This window comes from Erinaceus europaeus, chromosome 9 (genome assembly GCF_950295315.1).
Source record: "Erinaceus europaeus chromosome 9, mEriEur2.1, whole genome shotgun sequence".
NCBI classification, from domain to species: Eukaryota; Metazoa; Chordata; class Mammalia; order Eulipotyphla; family Erinaceidae; genus Erinaceus; species Erinaceus europaeus.
In genome coordinates, this window is record NC_080170.1 from 54,573,026 (window position 1) to 54,598,026 (window position 25,001).

The window sequence follows — 25,001 nt, forward strand, 5'->3', positions numbered from 1 at the left end:
GCAGGGGAGTGGCTTCACAGGCGGTGAAGCAGGTCTGCAGGTGTCTGTCTTTCTCTCCCCTCTCTGTCTTCCCCTCCTCTCTCCATTTCTCTCTGTCCTATCTAACAATAAGAACATCAATAACCACAACAAAAACAACAAGGCAACTAAAGGGAAAATAAATAAATAAATAAATATTTAAAAAATGAAAGAGAGGGAGGGAGAAAGAGGGAACAGCAGAAGAGAGGGGAGAGGAGAAAATAAGGAAGGAAGAAAAATGATTACATGACTGAGGCTCCAAAGACCCAAGTTTAACCCCTTGTAGCTCCGTAAGCCAGAGCTGAGTAGTGTGCTCTGGTAAAAAAAAAAAAAAAAAGAAAGAGAGAGAGAGAAAGGAAGGAAGGAAAAGAAAAGGGGGGTGGGAGGACGGGAGAGGGAGAGAATGAAAGAGACCTGATGACAGGGAAGAGGAAGAGTAGTTAACAGTAGGGGGTATCTAGGTCTCTAAAAATAATATGCTTGAGGAGAACAAAATAGCTCTCACCTGGATAGTACACCTACTGTGTACAACCCAGGCTTGAGCCCCGTGCCCACAGCACTGAAGGAAACTTCAGTACTGTGGTGACTTTGCTTTACCTCTATTTGAAAAATGTAAGCCTAAAGTTGTGGAGCTCCACAATAGTAGTAGGTGTAGGGATAACTTAGAAAGGAAATGAAGTCAGGACAGTTGAAAAAATGGGGAAAAATAGATATAAATATAGATATACATAGATATATAATCAGCCTGTATTGGTGACCCTGGGAGAACTACTGCAGTTTCCAATGGAGGAGATGGGGACACAGAACCCTGGTGGTGGGAACCATATGGAATTATACACCTATTATCTTTTTTATTTTATTTTATTTTATTTTGCTTCCAGGGTTATTGCTGGGGCTCAGTGCCTGCACCATGAATCCACTGCTCCTGGAGGCCATTTTTCCCCCTTTATGTTGCCCTTGTTGTTGTAACCTTGTTGTGACTATTCTTGTTGTCGTTCATTGCTGGATAGGACAAAGAGAAATGGAGAGAGGAGGGGAAGACAGAGAGGGGAAGAGAAAGACAGACACCTGCAGGCCTGCTTCACTGCCTGTGAAGCGACTGCCCTGCAGGTTGGGGAACCAGGAGCTCGAACTGGGATCCCTACACTGAACTGGAATCCCTACACCGGTCCTTGCACTTTTTTACACCATGTGCGCTTAACCCGCTGTGCTGCTGCCCAACCCCCACACCTATTATCTTATGGTTTTGTAAGTCAATGTTAAATCACTAATAAATAAAATACATTAAAAAAAAAAAAAGGGAGTCGGGTGGTACAAAGTAAGGACCAGCTTAAGGATACCGGCTCGTGCCCCTGGCTCCCCACCTGCAGGGGAATCGCTTCACAAGTGGTTAAGCAGGTCTGCAGGTGTCTTTCTCTCCCCCTCTAACTTCCCCGCCTCTCTCCATTTCTCTCGGTCCTATCTAACAACAATGACATCAATAATTACTACAACAATAAAACAACAAGGGCAACAAAAGGGAATAAATAAATATTTAAAAAAGAAGAGAAAGAGAAAGCAACACCTGAGTTGAGCATAGGAAGAACTGGGGACAAGAATACCAGAAGAGGTAATAAATAGCATGTACAAACAGTACTGAGGCATGAAACGGATATGGACAACCTGGTGAGCCACTGCCCAGTCCCAGAAGTTAATTTTCAACAAAAACCATTATACTCACAATTTTCACACTCAAGCTTGAAACTCCATGATCATGAAGTTCATCCTCAAATAGGAGAACTTCTTCAAAAAACTTAATCTGTTCTCTGGCTTTCAATTTTTCTGTATCTATATGATCTGTTGTAGGTACAACCTAAAAGAAAAAAAGAAAACTTTAAAGAGCAAGCACATTAAGAACATAAATGATCTTCAACCCTATGAAGACAATTTTAGTACATGTCATTACTGTATCAGCAGAAAACAAAATTCTGAAATTTTGTAGTTATCAGACATGAAAGAAGCAATGTGGGTAGGAGAGAAAAAATAAATGGTTACACAGAGGTTCTGATGACTAAAGCTCCACAGTCTCCAGACTCAATAACCTGCACCACCATAAACCAAAGTTGAGCAGTGCTCTTGCAGGGAGAGGGGGTAAAAAATAAATGCATAGTGGTTGAACAGTGGCACAGTGGGTTAGGCACAACTGGCGCAGAGTGCAAGAACAGGCGTAAGGATCCCGGTTCAAGCCTCCGGCTCCCCACCTGCAGGGGAGTCGCTTCACAGGCAGTGAGGCAGGTCTGCAGGTGTCTCTCTTTCTCTCCCCGTCTTGCCCTCCTCTCTCCATTTCTCTCTGTCCTATCCAACAACGAACGACATTAACAATAACCACAACAAAGCTACAACAAGGTCAACAAAGGGGGGAAAGATGGCCTTCAGGAGCAGTGGATTCATGGTGCAGGCACTGAGCCTCAGCAATAACTCTGGAGGTAAAAAAAAAAAAAGAAAAAGAAAAAAGAAAGAAAGAAAGAAAGAAAAAGAAAAATACGTGCGTAAGGATCCCAGTTTGAGCCCCCGGCTCCCCACCTACAGTGGAGTCACTTCACAAGCAGTGAAGCAGGTCTGCAGGTGTCTTTCTCTCCCCCGTCTTCCCCTCTTCTCTCCATTTCTCTCTGTCCTATCCAACAATGACATCAATAACAGCAATAATAACTACAGTAACTACAATAACAATAAAACAACAAGGGCAACAAAAGGAAATAAGTATTTTTAAAAAAGAAATATGAGGAGATAGTGTTGTATGGCGTGGGAACTTAGGAAATATATATGTCTCTCTAGTGGGAAACAATTCTGATTTCTTTTTTTAATTTTTTATACTTATTTAATTTCCCTTTTGTTGCCCTTGGTTTTTTTTATTGTTGTTGAAGTTATTGTTGTTGTTATTGATGTCGCTGTTGTTAGGACAGAGAGAAATGAAGAAGGGAGGGGAAGACAGAGGAGGAGAGAAAGACACCTGCAGACCTGCTTCACCGCCTGGTGAAGCGACTCCCCTGCAGGTGGGGAGTCGGGGGCTCGAACTGGGATCCTTACACTGGTCCTTGCGCTTTGCGTCATGTGCGCTTAACCCAATGCGCTACTGCCTAACTCCCCAACTCATCATATTTCTAAGCACCAACACATGACACAGGTTTTCTAATGACTAGTTTAATAAGTGAATGAATGAGTGAATTTTTAGTAGTGAGAAGACAAAGTATGCATTAGGTCTAGCTTCCAGTAGTAGCAAGGACTGAACCAGGGTCTCTGTGGTCTCAGGCATGCAAATCCTGTACTTTAAGAGGTATCTATCTCCCCAGCCATCCAATAACAACTTGTTTACACTGAAATTTCTCCTCTGTAAAAGAAATATTAAGAGACATACAACCTAAGACAAATTTGCATTGTTTCAATCATACTTTTAAGATTTCAAAATACTATTCAAGGAAATAGAAAAATACACAAAGAAGTGGAAAGATATTCCATGTTTATGGGTTGGAAGAGTTAACATCATTAAAATGAATATACTACCAGAGTATATAGAAATTTAATGCAATACCCATCAAGATCCCAACCAAAATTTTCAGAATAGAACAAAAGCTACAAATGTTTATCTGGAACCAGAAAAGACCTAGAATTGCCAAAACAATCTTGAGAAGAAGGAATAGAACTAAAGGCACCACACTCCCAGATCTCAGATTGCATTATAGGGCCATTATAATCAAAACTGCTTGGTACTGGAACATAAACAGACACACTGACCAGTGAAATAGGATTGAGAGCCCAGAAGTAAGCCTCCACACCTACAGACATCTATCTAATCTTTTATAAAGGTGCCCAGACTATTAAATGGGGAGAGGGGAGTCTCTTCAACAAAGGATATTGGAAAAAATGGGTTGAAGCATGTGGATAAACAATGGTAGAGACTGTTCCATTCTCCAAAGGGAAGTTGGATAACATACTCCACATACCACCCGAGGAAAATGGATTGTGAAATTAGTACAACCTGGAATATTGTTAGCCATGACCACAGAATGTGAGCTCAGACCTACAGGGATGCAGAGGTTACACAGGCTCCTGTGCTGAATATAAGCCCCAGAGCAAATCAATGGGACTTACAGTGAAGAGTATTAATATATTTTTCCCATATTTGGGAACTACTCTCTTCCCTGATCCAGCTTTCTAGTTCTTTTTCCAACTATGATATCATCTCCCCAGATAATTAACTTGGGTCCACCTGCATATTAGATGTCAGGCCCAGGCAAAAACTAGTAAAGTCATGGGCCACTTGGAATATACCTAAAATACCTACTAACTATTTCTTTCTTTCTTTCTTTCTTTTTTTTAAGAATTTATTTATTTTTTCATGAGAAAGATAGGAGGAGAGAAAGAATCAGATATCATTGTGGTACATGTGCTGCCGGAGATTGAACTTGGGACCTCATGGTTGAGTATCTACTGTGCCACCTCCTGGGCCACCTTACTAGTTTTTTCCAAAACGAAGACCCCAAATCTTCATCTGCAATATTCTTGTCTTTAGGTTCATGATTAGTCAACAACTTGTTCTGCTTTATACCTTAACTCTTTTTCAGCCACCAGGTTCAAAATGCTACCATGATGCCAATCTGACTTCCCTGGACAGACGACCCCATTAACGTGTCCTGGAGCCCCGCCTCCTCAGGCCCTTGCCCCTCTAGAGAAAGAGAAGAGAGAGAGAGAGGCTGGAAGTGTAGATAGACCTACCAATGCCCATGTTCATTGGGGAAGCAACTACAGAAGCCAGACCTTCCACATTCTGTACCCCATAATGGCCTGGGTCCATACTCCCAGAAGGATAAAGAGTGGGACGCTATCAAGGGAGGGGACTGGATATGGAGTTCCAGTGGTAGAAACTGTGTGGAATTGTATCCCTCTTATCCTATGGTCTTGTCAATATTTCCATTTTATAAATAATTGTTTGTTTTTAATACCAGAGTACTACTCAGCACTGGCTTATGGTGGTGCAGGGGATTGAACCTGGGACTTCGGAGCCTCAGGTATCAGAGTCTCTTTGCATAACCATTATGCTATCTATATCTGCCCTATAAATAACATTTTTTAAAAAATGGGTTGAAACATGCAGAAGAATGAAACTGAACCACTATATTTCGCCAAACACAAAGGTAAACTCCAAATGGATCGAGGACTTGCATGTTAGATCAGAAACTATACTTAGAGGAAAATATTGGCAGAACTCTTTTCTGTATATATATATATATTTTTTTTTGCATCCAGGGTTATTGCTGGGGCTCGGTGCCTGCACTACGAATACACTGCTCCTGGAGGCCATTTTTTCCAATTTTGTTGCCCTTGTTGTTACCCTTATTGTTGTCATTATTATTGTTGTCATTGCTGTTGTTGTTGTTAGATAGGACAGAGAGAAATCGAGACAGACAGGGAGAGAAAGACAGACACCTGCAGTCCTGCTTCACCGCCTGTGAAGCGACCCCCCTGCAGGTGGGGAGCAGAGGGCTCGAACCGGGGTCCTTATACTGGTCCTTGTGCTTTGGGACATGTGCGCTTAACCTGCTGCACTACCACCTGACCCCCTTCTGTATAAATTTTAAAGATATCTTCAAATGAAATGAATCCAATTACAAAGAAGACTAAAACAAAAATAAACCAATGGGACGACATCAAATTAAAAAGCTTTTGCACAGCAAAAGAAATCACTACCCAAACAAAGAGACCTCTTATAGAATGGGAGAAGATCTTACATGCCATCCATCAGACAAGAGGCTAATAAGCAAAATATATAGAGAGTTTGCCAAAATCAACAAGAAGAAAACAAATGACCCCATCCAAAAATGGGGAGTGGATATGAATAGAATATCCATTATAGAAGAGATCCAAAAGGCCAATAAACATATTAAAAAATGCTCCAAATCACTGATTGTCAGAGAAATGCAAATAAAGACAACAATAAGATACCACTTCACTCTTGTGAGAATGCCATACATCAGAAAAGGTAGCAGCAGCAACAAATGCTGGAGAGGTTGTGCGGTCAAAGGAACCATCCTGAACTGTTGGTGAGAATACAAATTGGTCCAACCCCTGTGAAGAACCCTCAGAAGGCTAGAAAGTCTAGAGAACCCTCAGAAGGGTAGAAATAAACCTACCCTTTGACTCTACAATTCCTCTCCTGGGCATATATCCTAAAGAACCAAACACACCAACCAAAAAGATCTGAGTATACCCATGTTCATAGTAGCACAATTTGTAGTAGCCAAAACCTGGAAGCAACCCAGGTGTCCAACAAATGAGTGGCTAAGCAAGTTGTGGTCTACACACACAATGGAATACTACTCAGCTGTTAAAAATGGTGAATTCACCGTTTTCAGCCCATCTTTGGATGGAGCTTAAAGAAATCATGTTAAGTGAAATAAGTCAGAAACAGAAGGATGAATATGGGATGGTCTCACTCACAGACAGAAGTTGAAAAACAAGCTCACCAGGGAAAACACTAAACAGAACTTGGACTGGAGTTGGTGTATTGCACCAAAGTAAAAGACTCTGGGGTGGGTAGCAGGGAAGGTTCAGGTCCTGGAATATGATGACAGAGGACCTAGTGAGGGTTGTATTGTTATGTGGAAAACTGGGGAATATTATGCATGTACAAACTATTCTATTTACTGTCAACTATAAAACATTAATCCCCCAATAAAGAAATTTAAAAAAAAAAAGGTTTCAAAATATACCTAAGTGGGGGCTGGGCGGTAGCCCAACAGGTTAAGCATACATGGCGAAAAGCGCAAGGGCTGGCCTAAGGATCCCAGTTGGAGCCCCCATCTCCCCACCTGCAGGGGGTCACTTCACAAGCGGTGAAGCAGGTTTACAGGTGTCTATCTTTCCTTCTCTGTCTTCCCCTCCTCTCTCAAGTTCTCTCTGTCCTATCCAACAACAACAGCTATGACAATAATAAGTATAACGTGGGGAACAAAATGGGAAGAATGGCCTTCCAGGAGCAGTGGATTCATAGTGCAGGCACCGTGCCCCAGCAATAACCCTGGAGGCAAACAGATACAGAGATAGAGATAGAGATATGAAATACACCTAAGTTTCTACTTTGAAGTGCATAAAGTAGTTCTCATTCTCTGTTTTATTTCTTTATGATACAGATAGGAGAAAGCAAAGAGATCCAGAACATTACTATGGTACATGTGCTGCCAGGAATGAACTTGGGGCCTCATGCTAGAGTCCAACACTTTTTGTCACTTCCCAAATCACCTTAGTGAATTTCTTAAGTGGAGTTAACATGAATACAAGAGAGTATACTGGGAGTTTACCTATCAAACTTTGCTATGAGGTGTATATTTCTTCTTTTTTAAAAAATAATTTAATGGGGGTCGGGCGGTGGCGCAGTGGGTTGAGCGCACGTGGCGCAAAGTGCAAAGAGCAGCATAAGGATCCTGGTTTGGGCCCCCAGCTCCCCACCTGCAGGGGGATCACTTCACAAGTGGTGAAGCAGGTCTGCAGGTGTCTATCTTTCTCTCCCCCTCTGTCTTCCCCTCCTCTCTCCATTTCTCTCTGTCCTATCCAACAATGACGACAACAACAACAATAATAACTACAACAATAAAACAAGGGCAACAAAAGGGAATAAATAAATAAATAAATAATTTAAAAAATTTAAGACACTCTCCCTCTCTGTCACCCCCTTCCCTCCTGATTTCTGGCTGTCTCTATATCCAATAAATAAATGAAGATAATAAAAAATACAAATTTAAACAAAAAAAAAGAGAGCGAGAGAGACACCTGCAGTTCTGCTTCACCACTCATGAAGCTTTCCCCCCTGCAGGTGGGGACCGGGGGCTTGAACCTAGGTCTTTGTGCACTGTAATGTGTGTGCTTAATCAGGTGCACCACCGCCTGGCTCTTGAGGTGGATATTTCTGTTTACCTAATTTATTAATTTGCTTGAAGTCATACTAAGTTCACAGAGTGCAGGGAAAATAAAAGCCTAAGTTGTCTCACCAGAAATTATTAATTTCCCTCATGTCTGTTCATCTAGAATATTGTAACCTACCACCTTGCAAGTTCTCTTAAATAACTCATTACACCAAGAAAAAATACGTATTTTAATGTTTCTTGATAATGAAACTGACAGCTATATGCTGTGACTACTAAACACAGGATAAAAATTGTTCCACTGGGAGTTGGGCGGTAGTGCAGCAGTTAAGCGCACATAGCGCAAAGTGCAAGGACTGGTGGAAGGATCCAGGTTCGAGCCCCCAGCTCCCCACCTGCAGGGGAGTCGCTTTACAAGCGGTCAAGTAGGTGTCTATTTCTTTCCCCCTCTGTCTTCCCCTCCTCTCTCCATTTCTCTCTGTCCTATCCAACAATGACATCAATAACAACAATAATAACTACAACAAGGGCACCAGAAGGGAATGAATGAATGAATGAATGAATGAATGAATGAATGAATGAATGAATGAATAAATAAATATTTTTTTAAATGTTCCACTGTGGTCTTTTACCTTTTGTTGATAATCATCAAATAAAATTCCTTTACACTAGATTCTGAAGCTTCCCACAATAAAAAACAAGCAGAATGAAAGTAGAAGACAAGACATTACTGAAACTTTTTAGGGGTTAGATTACTCATTAAAGCAGAATAAGATTTACCTTTAATTTAAGTGACTCTCCAAGTAATGTTCCCTTGTAATCTGTAGTATAGGTCCAATCATATGGTTTAATAACTTCTTTGGAGTGTTCACCCTCAGTCCTCAAAAAAAAATGAGAGAAGGATGAGATTCTGTGATGCAAAACAGTTCATCTGTATTCATCTATCACACCAAATTACATTCTACAAATGTAAAATATCCTAATATATATGTGTGTGTTTCTGTGTATATAACTTAGATAATGCACTAAAAAGATACTTCTTGATTTCTCTTCACACTGTTAGCTAACTCTGTAATGTGCTAATGTAATCTCTTCAACTAGTCTGTATATTGCCTAAGGATGTGGTCTAAAGGCTTATACTACTTTATAGTTTCCAAGGCACCTAGTATATAGTAAGCACAAAATAAATTGATTTGATTAATCAAGAAATACATTTCGGGGACTGGGTGGTGGCTCACCCAACTGAGTGAACATGTTACAATGAGCAAGGGTCCCTGTTCCCCACCTGCAATGGGAAAGCTTCATAGGTGGTGCAGCAGTGCTGCAGGTGTCTCTCTTGATTTGTCTCTCTGCAGTAAATAATAAATAAAAATAAAACACATTTAATTTCAATGTATTTAGTAATTTCTTCAAGTTAAATGCAAACCATAAGTAAGTATTTTTCTCTGTACAGGAACATTAATACACACACACTGATTTTTTTACTAAAAACACATAAGGATCAAAAAAGTAAATGCAGGGGCTGGGTGGTGGCACACCTGCTTAAGCACATATGTTCTGATGCACAAGGGCCCAGGTTCGAGCACCTATCCCCTGACCTGCAGGAAGGTGACTTCACAAACAGTGAGGTAGGTCTGGAGGTGTCTCTTTCTCTCTCCCTCTCTAGTTCCCCTTCCCCTCTCAATTTCTCTGTCCTAACCAATAAAAAAAGATGGTAATAGAAAAAAAAAAAAAAAAAAGGCCTCCAGGAGTGATGGATTTGTAGTGATGGCACTCAAGTGTCTGAGGCCCCTAGGTCCCAAAGTTCAATGCCCCAGACCACCATAAGCCAGAGCTGAGCAATGCTCTGGCAGAGGGGGAGGGGGAGGGGGAGGGGGAGGGGGAGGGGGAGGGGGAGGGGGAGGGGGAGGGGGAGGGGGAGGGGGAGGGGGAGGGGAGGGAGAGAATACAAGCTGGAGAGACAAACACACACACACACACAAACGAGGGTAGGGGGGAGAGAAAGAAAGGCATGGAATGCTAGCTGGAGAGACAGCATAATAGTTAGGTAAAAAAAATTTCATGTCTGAGGCACTATCAGTTCTATCAGTTCCAAATTCAATCCCCAGTACAGAGATGAGAAATTCAATCCCCATGCCAGAGATGAGCAATGTTCTGGTAAAAATAAAATAAAATAAAATAAAATAAAATAAAATAAAATAAAGTAAACGAGGGCCGGGTGGTGGCACACCTGGTTGAGCACACATGTTACAGTGCGCAAGAACCAGGGAACCAGTGTTTGAGGCCCGGGTCCCACCTGCAGGGGGAAAGTGGTGAAGCAAGGCTGCAGGTGTCTCTGTCTTTCTCCCTCTCTAACTCCCCCTTCCTTCTCGATTTCTGGCTGTCCCTATTCAATAAATAGATAAATTAAAAAAAAAAAAAAAGTAAATGCAGCCCAGAGAGAGAGCATAATGGAACAGGCCATGGCCGGTGCGCCGCTATGCTCCATCACTGGGGAGCCAGTGACGACCCGAACTGCCCCTGCGGCTACAGACAGACTATGACCCACATAGTCAACGACTGCCACCTCTCCAGATTCAAAGGAGGTCTCGAAACTTTACATCAGGCTCAACCTGACGCTGTTGACTGGCTATGGAAGAAGGGCAAACGCTAGAAGAAGAAGAAATGGTTCTATAAGACTTCCATGGTAGCGCAGCAGGTTAAGTGCACATGGCGCAAAGCACAAGGACCGGCACAAGGATCCCAGTTTGAGCCCCCGGCTCCCCACCTGCAGGGGAATCATTTCACATGCGATGAAGCAGGTCTGCAGGTGTCTACCTTTCTCTCCCCCGTCTTTCCCTCCTCTCTCCACTTCTCTTTGTCCTATCTAACAAAGACAACATCAATAACAACAACAACTACAACAACAATGAAAAAACAAGGGCAACAAAAGGGAAAATAAATAAATATAAAAAAAATATTATTTGTTTGCCAGCATCACTGGTATGATGTATATTTAATTAAAGCACACTTTTCCCTGCCGTATACTTAAAATGACAATTAAAGCCATTATTTTAAATGTTTGTGACTCTTTTCTAAAGCCAAAGTTTCTGTTGAAATAAGTATTGGTATTCCCCTAAGACTAGGTTGCATGGTTATATACAAATGCTGTCTTCTTGGGGGTTCAAAAACAGGTTTTTTATTTTAAATAGCAATTAGTAACATAGTGCTGTTTAAGCTATTATGATTAAAGTTAATAACATTTTGTACTATTTCCATATAGTCTATTCACCAAGTAATCTTTTTACAGTTACACCAGGCCTGAACCCGTCCATTCAGAAAGCTTCAAATTATAGAAACAATACTGTTCTATACGAGTGATCGATTATGCTTTCTTTGGCCTACAATTCTTTATTCTGCAGTGAAGTTAAGGCTTATAACTCAAAACAAAGGAACTAACTTACTATCCAACCGTCTATACAGAACTCACCGTATCTATGACTTTTTTTTCTTTTAAATTTTTTTTTTATTATCTTTATTTATTGGATAGAGACAGTCAGAAATCGAGAGGGTAGGGCAGATAGAGAGGGAGAGAGACAGAGAAACACCTGCAGCTCTGCTTCACCACTTGCAAAGCTTTCCATCTGCAGGTGGGGACCGGGGGCTCGAACCCGGGTCCTTGTGCACTGCAACATGTGCGCTCAACGAGGTGCGCCACCACCGGCCCTATGACTTTTTTTTCAAATAAGATCTGTTAAAAAGAAATGTTTCAACAAATGACTGTGTATAATACCATGGCAAAAATGAATTCAGACTTATTAAATGACGAACTTGTTAAAAAAAAAATATATATATATATATATATAATTTGTAATAAATAAATAAATGCTACATAACTCAGCTCAACTATAAACAATTTAACTCAACAAGTATTCAAAGGGGTAAATAACTTCTATTTTATAGATAAAAATAAATTATATAGTGATACAGCTATCAAGTTTAATAATAACCCTATCCATTCATTCTAATAAAATGCACATACCATGAATACAGAATACCAAATATTTCTTCCACTTTTTTCTTTTGTTTGTTATTCCTTAACTGCCCAGGACTCTTACCTGCTTTCCTGCCACTCTTCAGCACAGGCCACTTTAAGCATTCCTTGGTAGTTGTTTACACAGCGCAATGCATCTGTAGCATTGAACTCAATTCCAAAGCCAAAGCAATGCTGGATTCTTAAAACATTGTCTCCAAACATCATTTCAGGAAGAGATGGCATATGCAATTCATTGGCTAGCCTGTGCATAACGAAAAGTTAGGTCAGATGATTGCATATCGTCCCCATCTTCTATCACTGCTGATGCTTTTGTTTCTCTTTAATCCCGAAAGAAGTCTCCTCCCAATACTGAATAAGTTAAATTATACACGATTTAATATATTACATAGTCTATAAATACTTTAATCATTCTCTCCATGAATATCTTTACAGTACTCTAACAGGTGAAATAGAACAGTCAATAAACAAAAATATATATAACATGTCAGTGATATACGAAACACAAAGTAATGGGAGGATACTATTTCAGGTAGGATAAGCAAAGACTGCTTCTGAGATAGTGCAACTTAAGCTTTGAAACTATTTTGTGGTGGTCCAGGAGGTGGTGCAGTGGATAAGGCATCGGACTCTCAAGCATGAGGTCCTGAGTTCAATCCTGGATAGCACATGTACCAGAGTGATGTCTGGTTCTTTCTCTCTCCTATCTTTCTCATTAATAAGTAAATCTAATCTTAAAAAAAAAAAAAATACTTTGTGGGGAGTCAGGCGGTAGCACAGCAGGGTAAGCCCACATGGCGCAAAGCCCAAGGACCGGTGTAAGGATCCCGGTTCGAGCCCTCAGCTCCCCACATGCGGGCAGTGAAGCAGGTCTGCAAGTGACTATCTTTCTCCCCCCACCCCCCCATCTTCCCCTCCTCTCTTCATTTCTCTCTGTCCTATCTAACAACAACATCAATAACAACAATAACTACAACAATAATATAAAAAGGGCAACAAAGGGGAAAATAAATATTTTTTAAAAAAACTTTGTGGGGCAAGAAAAGCTCAAAGAATTTAAGCGACTGTGTTGGTTAGGTTGTGATCGGCAGATGCAATATTATTTGATATGGATTGGGAGAGGCATACGGGAAAGTGGGCCCTATCCAATAGTTCCAGGACTGGGGGAAGTAGAGGCTCTATAGTGGAGATGTAAGGTTCCTGCTGTCTTAGGGTTCAAAAAGACAATCGATAGTTAATGTTATCATCACATTATTTGGTAATTGGGTTAACTTTGAAAGGTCCTTTTGTTAGGGTTTGCTGTACAGTACCCAGTTATCTTGTATATAGCTGTGCTATTGGTTGCTTCTGATCTACTTGGTCTAGGCTTTTGAGAGAGTCTGCATATCAATTACACTGCATATATTGAGAAAAGATTCAGTTTGTGTTTTGAAAAACTTGAGACATACAATTAATTTTCCCCCTCTCGTATTAACTAGTGATGTATATGAGTACATTTTACTAGGAGTGTACATAAACACCATTCCCACCACCAAAAGATTGCCACCTCAACATGCTTCACCTCAGACTGTGTCCAGAGACTACACGTGTGGAATGACAACCCTTCAGCTTCATTACTCGGGTGAGACCTTTCCTTTTATAGTATACTCTAATTCCATCTCAGGTGGTTCACTTTCTAACAAAGTCCCAAAACCTAGATATACACCAGTTTCTGTGAGAGAGAGCATATGTTCACACGTATCCATAAACTACTGCAAAATATATACCTGAAAGCAGAAGTACACTAGAGTTTGCAGTGAGGACCTCCCTAACACTTCCTCTCCACTATTCCAAGCTTTGGGTCCATGATTGCTCAACAATTTTTTTGGCTTTGTATGTTAACTCTCTTTTCAATCACCAGGTTCCAGATGTCATCAGGATGCCGGCCAGGCTTCCCTGGACTGAAGACCCCACCAATGTGTCCTGGAGCCCCGCTTCCCCAGAGACCCACCCTACTAGGGAAAGAGAGAGGCAGACTGGGAGTATGGACCGACCAGTCAACGCCCATGTTCAGCGGGGAAGCAATTACAGAAGCCAGACCTTCTACCTTCTGCAACCCACAATGACCCTGGGTCCATGCTCCCAGAGGGATAGAGAATGGGAAAGCTATCAGGGGAGGGGGTAGGATATGGAGAATGGGTGGTGGGAATTGTGTGGAATTGTACCCCTCCTACCCTATGGTTTTGTTAATTAATACTTTCTTTAAAAAAATTTTAAAAGAGTTAACTAAAAAAAAAAAAAAAAAAGAAAGAATTTAAGCAACTAACTCAAGATGAAAGCTAGTTCACAAGAAATACCAGGTATTTACTGGGTTTTTTTTCCATTATGTTACACTGTTTTATGTATACATGAACCGCATTTACACAGCTTCGCTAGAGAAAATTATTTTAGACATCTACAAAGTCAAGAGCACACACAAATCCACAGATATGTTGTTTTGGTTTTAGTCACCTCTTGGAGTTTCACCCACTTAGGCTACTATTTTCAGCTAGGGGGACCACAGCATGGAAGGTGTTTTCAATGTGGCAGGTGCCAGGCTTGAACCAGGGTCAACACCACTGCAAAACAGGATACCACATATGTGGTTTTGACTGGCCTCTCCATTTATTTTAATATTCGAAGTAGGTATCTGTCATCCACTATTAAGCGGGATGCATTGGATCGACCTTCTCGTGGTGCATCCCGTGAGTACCCATTCATTGGGGAAACTGACGATCCTTCCTAGCCGACTAAATCCACATGGATCCCAGTCACTTTCAAAGCCAGCAACAAGCAGCTCCTGACAGCTTTCAACCTGACCTGTTGACTGGCTACGGAAGAAGGGAAAATGCTAGAAGAAGAGCTCTTTATAAGGGAGCCAGGTGGTAGCACAGCAAGTTAAGTGCACATAGCGCAAAGAGCAAGGACCAGCATAAGGATCCTGGTTCGAGCCCCCCGCTCCCCACTTGCAGTGGGGTCACTTCACGAGCAGTGAAGCTTGTCTGCAGGTGTCTATCTTTCTCTCCCCCTCTGTCTTCCCCTCCTCTCACCATTTCTCTCTGTCCTATACAACAACAACAGCTATGGCAACAATAACAACTACAACAAGCACAACAAGGGCAACAAAATGGGAGAAACAGCCTCCAGGAGCAGTGGATTCATGATGCAGGCACCAAGCCCCAGCAATAACCCTGGAGGCAAAAAAAAAAAAAAAACAAAGAAAGAAAAAGAGTTGTTAAAATTGACAGGCAAAGTGGTTGAGCAATGAGGCAACTGGTAAATGCACTTACCAAGTATGAGGATATTAGGTTCAAGCCCCTGATCTCCTTCACCCATAGCAGTGCTACAGGTGTATCTTCCTCACTCCTTTTTTTTTTTTTATCTCCAGGGTTATCACTGGGGCTCAGTGCTCCTGTGGCCATTTTCTTTACTTTTTTTTTTTTTTTGACTTGGAGAAATTGAGAGGGAAGGGGAAGATAGAGAAGGAGAGAGGGGCAGGAGTAGATAGCATAATGGTTATGCAAAGAAGAGACTTTTGTGCCTGAGTCTCCAAAGTCCCAGGCTCAATTCCCTGTACCACCATAAGCCAGAGCTGAGCTGTGTCCTGGTTAAATAAAAATACATTTATAAAAATAGAGAGAGGGAGAGAGAAAGACAGGCACCTGCAGACCTGCTTCACCACTTGTGAAACAACCTCCTGCAGGTGGGGAGCCAGGGGCTCAAATCAGGATCCTTGCTCAGGTCCTTACAATTAGTAATATATGCATTTAACCTGGTATACCACCACCCAGCTCCCTATCTGATCTCTCATTTCTGTCTCTATCATAATTAAAAATAAACAGTATTTTTAGAAATGGCAAATAGTTACTTATTTTGGGGAAAAAAAAAAGTAGCTGTAAGTAGAGGCTAGAGTTTTGGAATGTTATGAGCCCACCACCTCCACCACATCCAAGACTCTGTCTAGGAATATTCAGCTTCTTGACCAGTGGTAATTATTTATGAGTGGGCCAGAACCCCCCAAAGCATAGCCTGAAAATAATGATCACTTAAACTTACTCTGATCTCTCTTTTCATAGCTCTGAATGAGCCAAATGAAACACATATCAAGAGACAAGGCATAACACAAAAGACAAGGGGTAGAGAGAAGAGACGTATAAAAATGTAAGAGCAAAGCAGTGGACAAAGCACAACAGAAGCTGAAACAGGGGGGCAGACAGTGACATACCTAGTTAAACACACATTCTTACTATGTGCAAAGGTCAGGTTCAAGTCCCTGGACCCACCTGCAGAGGAAAGCTTCACAGGTGGTGAAGCAGGTACAGACCTTTCTCCCTCTTTATCTCCACCTCCCCTCTCAATTTCCATCTCTCCTACCACATTAAAAGAGTGGGGGGGCACACCAGGAGGTGGCACAGCTGGTTAAGTGCATACACTACAGTGTGCAAGGATCCGGGTTCAAAGCTCCTGAGCCCCACCTGCAAGGGGAAAGCTTAATGAGCAGTGAAGCAATGCTGCAAGTGAATCTGTCTCTCTACCTCTCTATATCCCCACCCCTCTCAAATTGTCTCTATCCAATAATAAATAGTAATAATAATAAATTTTTTAAAAAAGGAAAAATGACTACTAGGTTCAATCTGCCCTCCCTACCCACCCCACCCCCAGCACCAAGGGAAGCTTCAGTACTATAGTTTCTTTCCTACTTTCTGAAAAGAAGAAAAAAAAAACTGAGAAAAAAAATTTTAAGCAGTGAATCCTCAGTAATAATAAAACAAAGCAAACAAATAGACAAAAGAGTAAAAACTTCTGATAGGGCCAGAGAGATATTCACTTGGCAAAATGTACACTTTACCATGCCTGGGGGGCTAGACTTATGAGACCAGACAACTGCTGTTGAGAAGGGGGAGGAGGAGGGGAGAGGGAGGGGTAAAGGAGGAGGGAGAGTAGGAGGGGAGAAGGAAGGGGGAAGGGAGAGGAGGAGGGGGAGGAGGAGAATGGAAAGGAAAAGGAGGAGGAGGAAGAAGAGGAGGAGAAGGAGAAGAAAAGAGGCAGCAGCAGCTTCCTGAGGCCAAGGAGTGGAGCAACCTGTAGAGTGCAGTTACCATGCATGAGGACCCAGAAGCAGTAAAACAGGCTGTAGGTGTCTCTTTCTCTCCCCTCCTCCCGCCTTTTTTTGTTTTACCACAGCACTGCTCAGCTCTGGCTTATGGTGGTGGTTGGGGGGGGGGGTATTGAACCTGAGACTTCAGAGCCTCAGACATGAGTCTCTTTGCATAACCCCTATGCTATCTACCCCCATCTCAACTTTCTCTCCCTCTCTCACCCTATTTCTGTCTCTATCAAAGCAAAATAATAAATTTTAAAACTAAAAATTTTAAAAAGAAAGTTTCTTTAATCCAACATTTCCCCTATTCCATTTATTTAGCATTCTCAAGGTTTTTACACCCTAGGGCAATGTATCACTGAAAGATTTAGGGTGAGTGAGAATAAATCTCTTTTTTTTTCTTTTTGCCTCCAGAGTTATTATTGTGGCTTAGTGCCCGTGCTACAAATCCACTGCTCCTGACGGCCTTTTTTTTTTCATTTTATTGGATGGGACAGAGAAATTAAGAGAGATGGGGAAGGCGGGGTAGAGAAAAACACCTTCAGACCTGCTCACTGCTTTTGAAACAACCAAACCAGTCACGTCTTTTAATTTCCTAGGTAAGTATGCTACCACTTCCCTACTTTTTTTAAAAAAAGAATTTATACTTTATTTTTCCTTTTGTTGCCCTTGTTTTTTATTGTTTTTGCAGTTATTATTATTGTTATTGATGTCCTCATTGTTAGATATGCCAGAGAGAAATGGAGAGAGGGGAAGACAGAGAGGGAGAGAAAGACACCTGCAGACCTGCTTCACCACCTGTGAAGCCACTCTCCTACAGGTGGGGAGCTGGGGCCTCCAACTGGGATCCTTTGCGCCACACGTGCTTAACCTGCTGCGCTACCACCCCACCCTCATTTCCCTACTTTTTAACCCACATATAACTCAGATTTCAACAAAGTAACCACCTCCTGTGACACAAGCCCAATCTACTCCTGTGCTTTCCTCTCCATGATAAGTGGCAATGGAAACAGACTGCTCCTTCTTTTTTCCTTCTCCTGTCAACTGGGCCATCAAGTTCAAGAACTTAATTTAAAACCTCCTCATCCTCTCCTTTTCCCCCTTCTACTGGGCCTCCTTACCCAGTCCTGCAGACTCCAATCCACCCTCCACCCAAGGAAAGCGTTCAGAGTGGATGAACATCCCCCAAATGGCTCCTTGTATTATTGAATTATACCCAACAGACATCAGGTAACATACCAAAGTCCTTGATTGAGCATAAAAATGTTCTCTATAAGGGGGCTGGGTGGTGGCGCGGCGGGTTAAGCTCACATGGCGCGAAGCACAAGGACCAGGGTAAGGTTCCCGGTTCGAGCCCCCGGCTCCCCACCTGCAGAAGGGTCGCTTCACAGGCAGTGAAGCAGGTCTGCAGGTGTCTGTCTTCCTCTCCTCCCTCTCGATTTCTCTCTGTCCTATCCAACAACAATAACAACAATACAATAATGATAACAACAACAAGGGCAACAAAAATGGGGAAAATAGCCTCCAGGAGCAGGCACTGAGCCCCAGCGATAACCCCCGAGGCAAAAAAAATAAAATAAAAAAGTTCTCTATAGTCTCAATCCCCTCGGATCTATACCTCTCCTCTCCTTCCCATACTACAACCACACAAACAGTTCTTCACAAAAGACACCCTCGCTACCCCCTCGCTTTGGCTTTCTCAAGCAAGATTCAGTTCAGGTCCCCCTCTGATCCCGAGTGTCTAACAGGCCCTGTGTTGTAACTGTCCGTCTCCTGGAGTGCGGAATTCCTGCAGAGGCTCCTTCTTCATCTTCCGGTTCCAGTGTCTGCAAAGCACCTGACACGCTAAAGACTAAACATATCAGGTCATCCCTACTGCTGACCCCAAGAACCCGGCCGTCGTCTCCCGACAGAAAACCACCCTGCTATTGCCCCAACAGTGGTTACCGTGTCCCCCGGGTCAGAAGGGGAGGCAAGAAGGTGCGAAGAAGGGACTTTGGTTCAGTCCCGCTGGAAGACCCTACAGCACGGAAGGCGGCGACCACCGCCGCCTGGGGGCCTTTCCCAAGAGTCATTCGAGGGTCACCGGAGCAAGCACTCGGCCCGGGCGCAGGACCTACCCAGGCCCGACCCCCTCGACCTGCTCCCTCAGCTCTCTCGACTCACTTCCCCCTGTCCCGGGACTCACTCCCGGGCCCGGCCTGACCCCGCCCGCTCACTTCTCCACGTCCGCAGATTTCATGATGTGCGTTTTGGTCGCCGTCAGTTTCCAGGGCCCGAAGGTGAAATCCTGGTGGCTGCTCTGGAAGCCGTGGATCATCATGGCTGCGGCGGGCCCGCGTGGGGCTCCAGGAGCAGCCCGGGTGGCACCAGCACCGGCTGACTAGCCTCTTCCACCAAGCGTCTCGGCTCCAAACCGTTACCATGCCCGCCCCGGCCGCCCGGCGCGACCACTTCCGCCTTCTTCTCCGCCCCTCTGCCTTCTATTTCCGGGGCAGCTGTGACGCTATGTGACCTTCGTCATAGGTCACGACACACCAGGAAAAGGGAACAAAGTGGGAGTCGGGCGGTGGCGCAAAGCGCAGGGACCGGCATAAGGGTCCCGGTTCGAGCCCCCGGCTCCCCACCTGCAGGGGAGTCGCTTCACGGGCGGTGAAGCAGGTCTGCAGGTGTCTATCTTTCTCTCCCCTCTCTCTCTGTCTTCCCCTCCTCTCTCCATTTCTCTCTGTCCTATCCAACAACAAAGCAACGTCAACAATGGCAATAATAACCGCAAAGAGGCTGCAACAACTAGGGCAACAAAAAGGGGGAAAAATGGCCTCCAGGAGCGGTGGATTCATGGTGCAGGCACCGAGCCCAGCAATAACCCTGGAGGAGGAAAAAAAAAAGTGAACAAAGTAACTCAAGGGGGCGGGGTTTGAGCCAGAAGAGGGTGTGGTCAGAGAGGGGAACTCTGAAATCTCGCGGCACTTCATGACTTACCAGGAGGCTTGTCTTACAATTAGGGCCCGCTGCTCCGGGGTTAAAGTAATTTCTTTCTTTCTTTCTTTCTTTCTTTCTTTTAAACCTTAAAGCTGGCCTCCAACGAAGCTTTTTTTAAAAAATATTTTTGTTTATTTATGTTTATTGGATAGAGACAGAAATTAAGAGGGGAGAGGGAGAAATACAGAGGGAGAGAGACAGTGAGACACTTGCAGCCTTGCTTCACTACTGTGAACCTTCCTCCCTGCAGATGGGTACTAGAGGCTTGAACCCAGTCCAGGAGCTTGAACCCAGGTCCTTGAGCACTGTAATGTGTGTGCTTAATCAGGTGCGCCACTGCCTGGCCCCCTTAAAGTCATTCCTTAGTACCTGAGTCAGCACCAAAGCTAGTGTCAGCACCAGGTGTCACACATTAAATGTCCGCGATGCACATCCAAAACTTATAGAATGTTAGAATTCTGTGTGATAACAGGAAAACGTGACATGAAATGAGAAGTAATATAAAACTGACCAGTGGTGGCTGAGTGGTGATACCCCCGGTAAAGCACCCACATTACAATGCTCAAGGATCTGGGTTTGGGTGGGGCAGATAGCATAATGGTTATTCAAAATCCTCCACAACACCATGAGCCAGAACTGTGCTCTGCTAAAATAAATAAATAAATAAATATAAATAAATAAATAAAAAGCCACCAGCGTTATAAAAAATTTAAAAAAGGATCTGGGTTCAAGCCTTCCATCCTCACCTGCAAAGAGGAGGTTTCAGGAGTGGTGAAACAGTGTTGCAAATGTATGTGTGTATCCCTATGTACCTCTTCCTTCTCAAGTTCTAATTCTAACAACGATATCAATAACAATAATAACTACAACAATGAAAAACAACAAGGACAACAAAAGGGAAAATAAATAAATATTAAAAAATCTAAAAAAAAAGAAATCCAAGACTAAATTTATCCTTAATCTCACCTTTACCATTCACTAGGATCCAGGCTCAAGCTACCACATAAGAGTGCCATGCAAAGGAGAAGCTTCACCAGTGGTGGGACAGTGGAAGCAATGTTGTGTTGTCTTTACACTTCTATCTCTTCTTCTCTGTCTCTTATTCTCTATCAGGAAAAGAGGAGAGAGAGAGAGAGAGGATGTTGGGAGCAGTGAAATTGTGCAGGTGCAAAGCCCAAGTGAACCCTGGTGGAAAAAAAATTTTTAAATACAGCCTTCAGTAAGGTTATTCTACAGGATATCCAGCTTTTCCTCTGTAGGTGACATTATTCCTCCTGCCATAACAATGTTGTGAAAATTTTTCTTGCATGTTCATTTTTCACATGATTCTTCTCTTTTCCTTTTATCTATTTATTTGATAGAGACAGAGAGAGACCAAGAGGGAAGGAAGAGATAGAGAGACACCTGCAGCACTACTTCAACACTGGTGAAGTCTCCCCCCTATAGATTGGACTGGAGGTTTGAAACTGGGTCCTTGTGCAATGTGATAGGAATGCTCCCACCACTCAATCTCCCCTTTTATGTTTTATTTATTTAATTTTAATGAGAGATTCAGAGATAAAGACACAAAGAGAAAGACCAGAGCACTGCTCAGCTCTGGCTAGTGGTGGTGCTGGGGATTGAATCTGGGACCTCAGAATCTAAGGCATGTAAGTTTTTTTTTTGCATAACCATTATGCTGTCTCCCCAGTACCCCCTCACCCCAACCCCCATTTTTTTCCCTACCAGCTCTGATTTATGGTGGTGCTGAGAATTAAACCTGGGAACTCAGTCACAGTCATCAAAATCTTTTGCATAATCATTATGCTATCTCCCAGCCCTGTCTTTTTTCCTTTTTTAAAAATATTTTATTTATTTATTTATTTATTTATTTATGAGAAAGATAGGAGAGAGAGAAAGAACCAGACTTCACTCTGGTACGTGTGCTGCCAGGGATTGAACTCAGGACCTCATGCCTGAGAGACCAATGTTTTATCCACTGTGCCACCTCCTGGACCACCTTTTTTTTTTTTTTTCACCAGAGCACTTATCAACTTTGGTTTATGGTGGTGCAGGGGATTGAACCTGTGACTTCGGAGCCTCAAGCATGACAGTCTGCATAACCATTATGCTACCTACCCCCACACTATCCTTTTTCTTCTATGGGTTAGATTCCCAGCAGTAGGATTTCTGTGTCAAGGGCATATGTTGAATTTAATTTAGTAGATATTGCCAGATTATTTTTCAAATAGTTGTACGAATAAACATGTTCAAGAGTATGTGGTCTTAGTTGCAAATGCTAATCTGAGGACAGCCTACCTACAGAAATAGTCATGTGATAAGCACTAAAGGAAGCCCAAGAATCTGAATTTCCCCCCAAAGCCTTCATGTAATTGAAGTAGGTAGTAAGATTTTAGGATCACAGGTTCATCTCAGGGTAGCCTTTGTCATGAAGTGGAACTGGGAGCAGAAATCAGGAAAGCCATTCAGTGAGGATTCCTGTTACAAAGAGTCTGAATGTTAAGTCTTCAGGTTATCACCAAATAAGTAATAGAGACATCAATAATAACTAGAATAATAAAACCACAACAAAAGGGAATAAATAAATGTTTTTTAAAAATACTTTAATACTTTGTTTTTTTCTAGTAAAACAAAATCATCGCATCTTATTGGAAATTTTCATTATTTTTTTTATTTTCCCTTTTGTTGCCCTTGTTTTTTAAAAATACTTATTCCCTTTTGTTGCCCTTGCTGTTTTTTATTGTCATAGTTATTATTGTTGTTATTGACGTCGTAGTTGTTGGATAGGACAGAAAGAAATGGAGAGAGGAGGGGAAGACAGAGAGGGGAGAGAAAGACACCTGCATACCTGCTTCACCGCTTGTGAAATGACTCCCCTGCAGATGGGGAGCTGGAGGTTCCAACCAATGTCCTTACGCGGGTCCTTATGCTTTGTGCCACATGCACTTAACCCGCTGCGCTACTGCCCGACTCCTGCCCTTGTTTTTATTGTTGTTATTGATGTTGTTGTTGTTTAATAGGACAGAGAGAGAAATGGAGAGAGGAAGGGAAGACGGGGAGAGAAAGACACCTGCAAACCTGCTTCACCACTTGTGAAGTGACTCCCCTGCAGGTGGGGTTATTGTAAATTATTAAAGGAATTTGCTGAATGTCACCACTGAATAGTCTATATTTTGGAAGACAGACAGGGGGAGCGAAAGATAGACACCTGCAGACCTGCTTCACTGCCTGTGAAGCGACTCCCCTGCAGGTGGGGAGCAGGGGGCTCGAACCGGGATCCTTAAGTTGGTCCTTGAGCTTCGCGCCATGTGCGCTTAACCCACTGCACTACCGTCGGACCCCCGCATTTTTTACATTCTTTCTTCGTTGATCTTTTGTTTCCTCCTCCTGTTCTTTACTCTGGCTGCCCACTCTTTCTCCAGCTGCTGCTCCTCCTTCCCAGGCATGAGCTCAGGAGACCAAGTTCACCTCCAGGATCCTTGGGGATTTAGGCTGCAACTCCAGCATTGGTCACAAGGGGCCCTTTGCACCCTTGGTCTGACTTTTTCTCTTTTTTCAGTTTTCATAATACAAATAAGTTTCATGAATATTTTCTGAAATTTTCTAAATTTACATGTTAATGAGTGTGAGAAATAAGAAGGGGGAGGAGTCGGGTGGTGGAACACCTAGTTTAGCCTTGCACATGTTACAATGTGCAAGGATCCAGGTTCAAGTCCTCCGTCCCCACCTGCAGGAGGAAAGCTTCATGAGTGGTGAAGCAGTGCTTCAGGTGTCTCTCTGTCTCTCTTCCTCTCTACCCTTCCTCTTACCACCCTTTCCCTCTTGATTTCTGGCTATCTCTATCCAACAAATAAATAAAGATAATAAAAAATTTTAAAAAAGAAGCTCCCATCTTTGCTTTAAAAAAGAAAGAGAGAAAGGAAGAAAGGAAGGAAGGAAGGAAGGAAGGAAGGAAGGAAGAAAGGAAGGAAGGAAGGAAGGAAGAAGAATGGGGAGAGGGAGAGGGAAAGGGAGAAACACCATCATATTACACTGGTATATACACTTCTTCTTCTTCTAGCGTTTGCCCTTCTTCTGTAGCCAGTCAACAGTGTCAGGTTAAGCCTGATATAAAGTTTCGAGACCTCCTTTGAATCTGGAGAGGTGGCAGTCGTTGACTATGTGGGTCATAGTCTGTCTGTAGCCGCAGTGGCAGTTCGGGTCGTCTCTGGCTCCCCATCGATGGAACACAGCGGTGCACCGGCCATGGCCTGTTCGATAGCGATTGAGGAGGGCCCAATCATAACGTGCTAGGTCAAAGCCGGGTTGACGCTTGCAGGGGTCGGTGATGAGGTGTTTGTTCTTTACTTCAGCTGACTGCCAACTCTGTTTCCAAGATATACACTATCAAGAATCAAATTCAGGGGGCGGGCAGTAATGCAACGGGTTAAGTGCACATGGCCGGAAGCGCAGGGATTGGCAGAAGGCACCTGGTTTGAGCCCCTGGCTCTCTACCTGCCAAAGGGTCACTTTGCAAGCAATGAAGCAGGTCTGTAGGTATCTATCTCTCCCCCTCTCTGTCTTCCCCTCCTTTCTCGATTTCTCTCTGTCCTATCCAATAACAAGGGCAACAAAATGGAAAAAATGGCCGCCAGGAACAGTGGATTCCTAATTCGGGCACTGAGCCCCAGCAGGAAAAAAGGAGGATAAAAAGAAGGATCGAACTCAGGACTTCATCCTTAAGTTTCATGCTTTATCTATTGTACCTCCTCCCCAGTTACTCATGGGTATTTTCAAAAGAATATTTTCATCCCTACCAAGAGAAAAGAAAAAGAAATGGGGCAGGGGTGGGGAGAGATCCTTCAAAGATCAAACAATGGTTCCTGAGTTTAAAATAACTAAAACCAGTAGTCAGGCGGTAGGACAGCAGATTAAGAGCACATGGTGCAAAGCGCAAGGATCCCAGTTCGAGCCC

At 43.0% G+C, this 25,001-nt stretch overlaps 1 protein-coding gene across 1 annotated transcript; it reads right to left on the reverse strand.

The window, feature by feature from the left end:
- Positions 1-1,693: 1,693 nt before the first annotated feature.
- Positions 1,694-19,573, reverse strand: TIPRL (TOR signaling pathway regulator). The gene is made up of 4 exons (XM_060197950.1): positions 19,285-19,573; positions 12,011-12,190; positions 8,694-8,793; positions 1,694-1,870 (listed from the first exon to the last, which is right to left on the reverse strand). Exons 1-4 carry the CDS (start codon positions 19,386-19,388, stop codon positions 1,709-1,711), a joined length of 546 nt encoding a protein of 181 aa, XP_060053933.1. The 5' UTR covers positions 19,389-19,573; the 3' UTR covers positions 1,694-1,708.
- Positions 19,574-25,001: the final 5,428 nt, after the last annotated feature.

What these genes read in the sequence shown, in the direction of transcription:
- TIPRL (XM_060197950.1), bottom strand. Translation starts at nt 19,388, where the DNA reads ATGATGATCCACGGCTTCCAGAGCAGCCACCAGGATTTCACCTTCGGG. An exon ending in GAAGAGTGGCAGGAAAGCAG is followed by an intron (nt 8,794 to 12,010) that starts GTAAGAGTCCTG and finishes TTTTTTTTTGAG; the next exon opens with GACTGAGGGTGAACACTCCA. An exon ending in GAGAGTCACTTAAATTAAAG is followed by an intron (nt 1,871 to 8,693) that starts GTAAATCTTATT and finishes TTTTTCTTTTAG; the next exon opens with GTTGTACCTACAACAGATCA.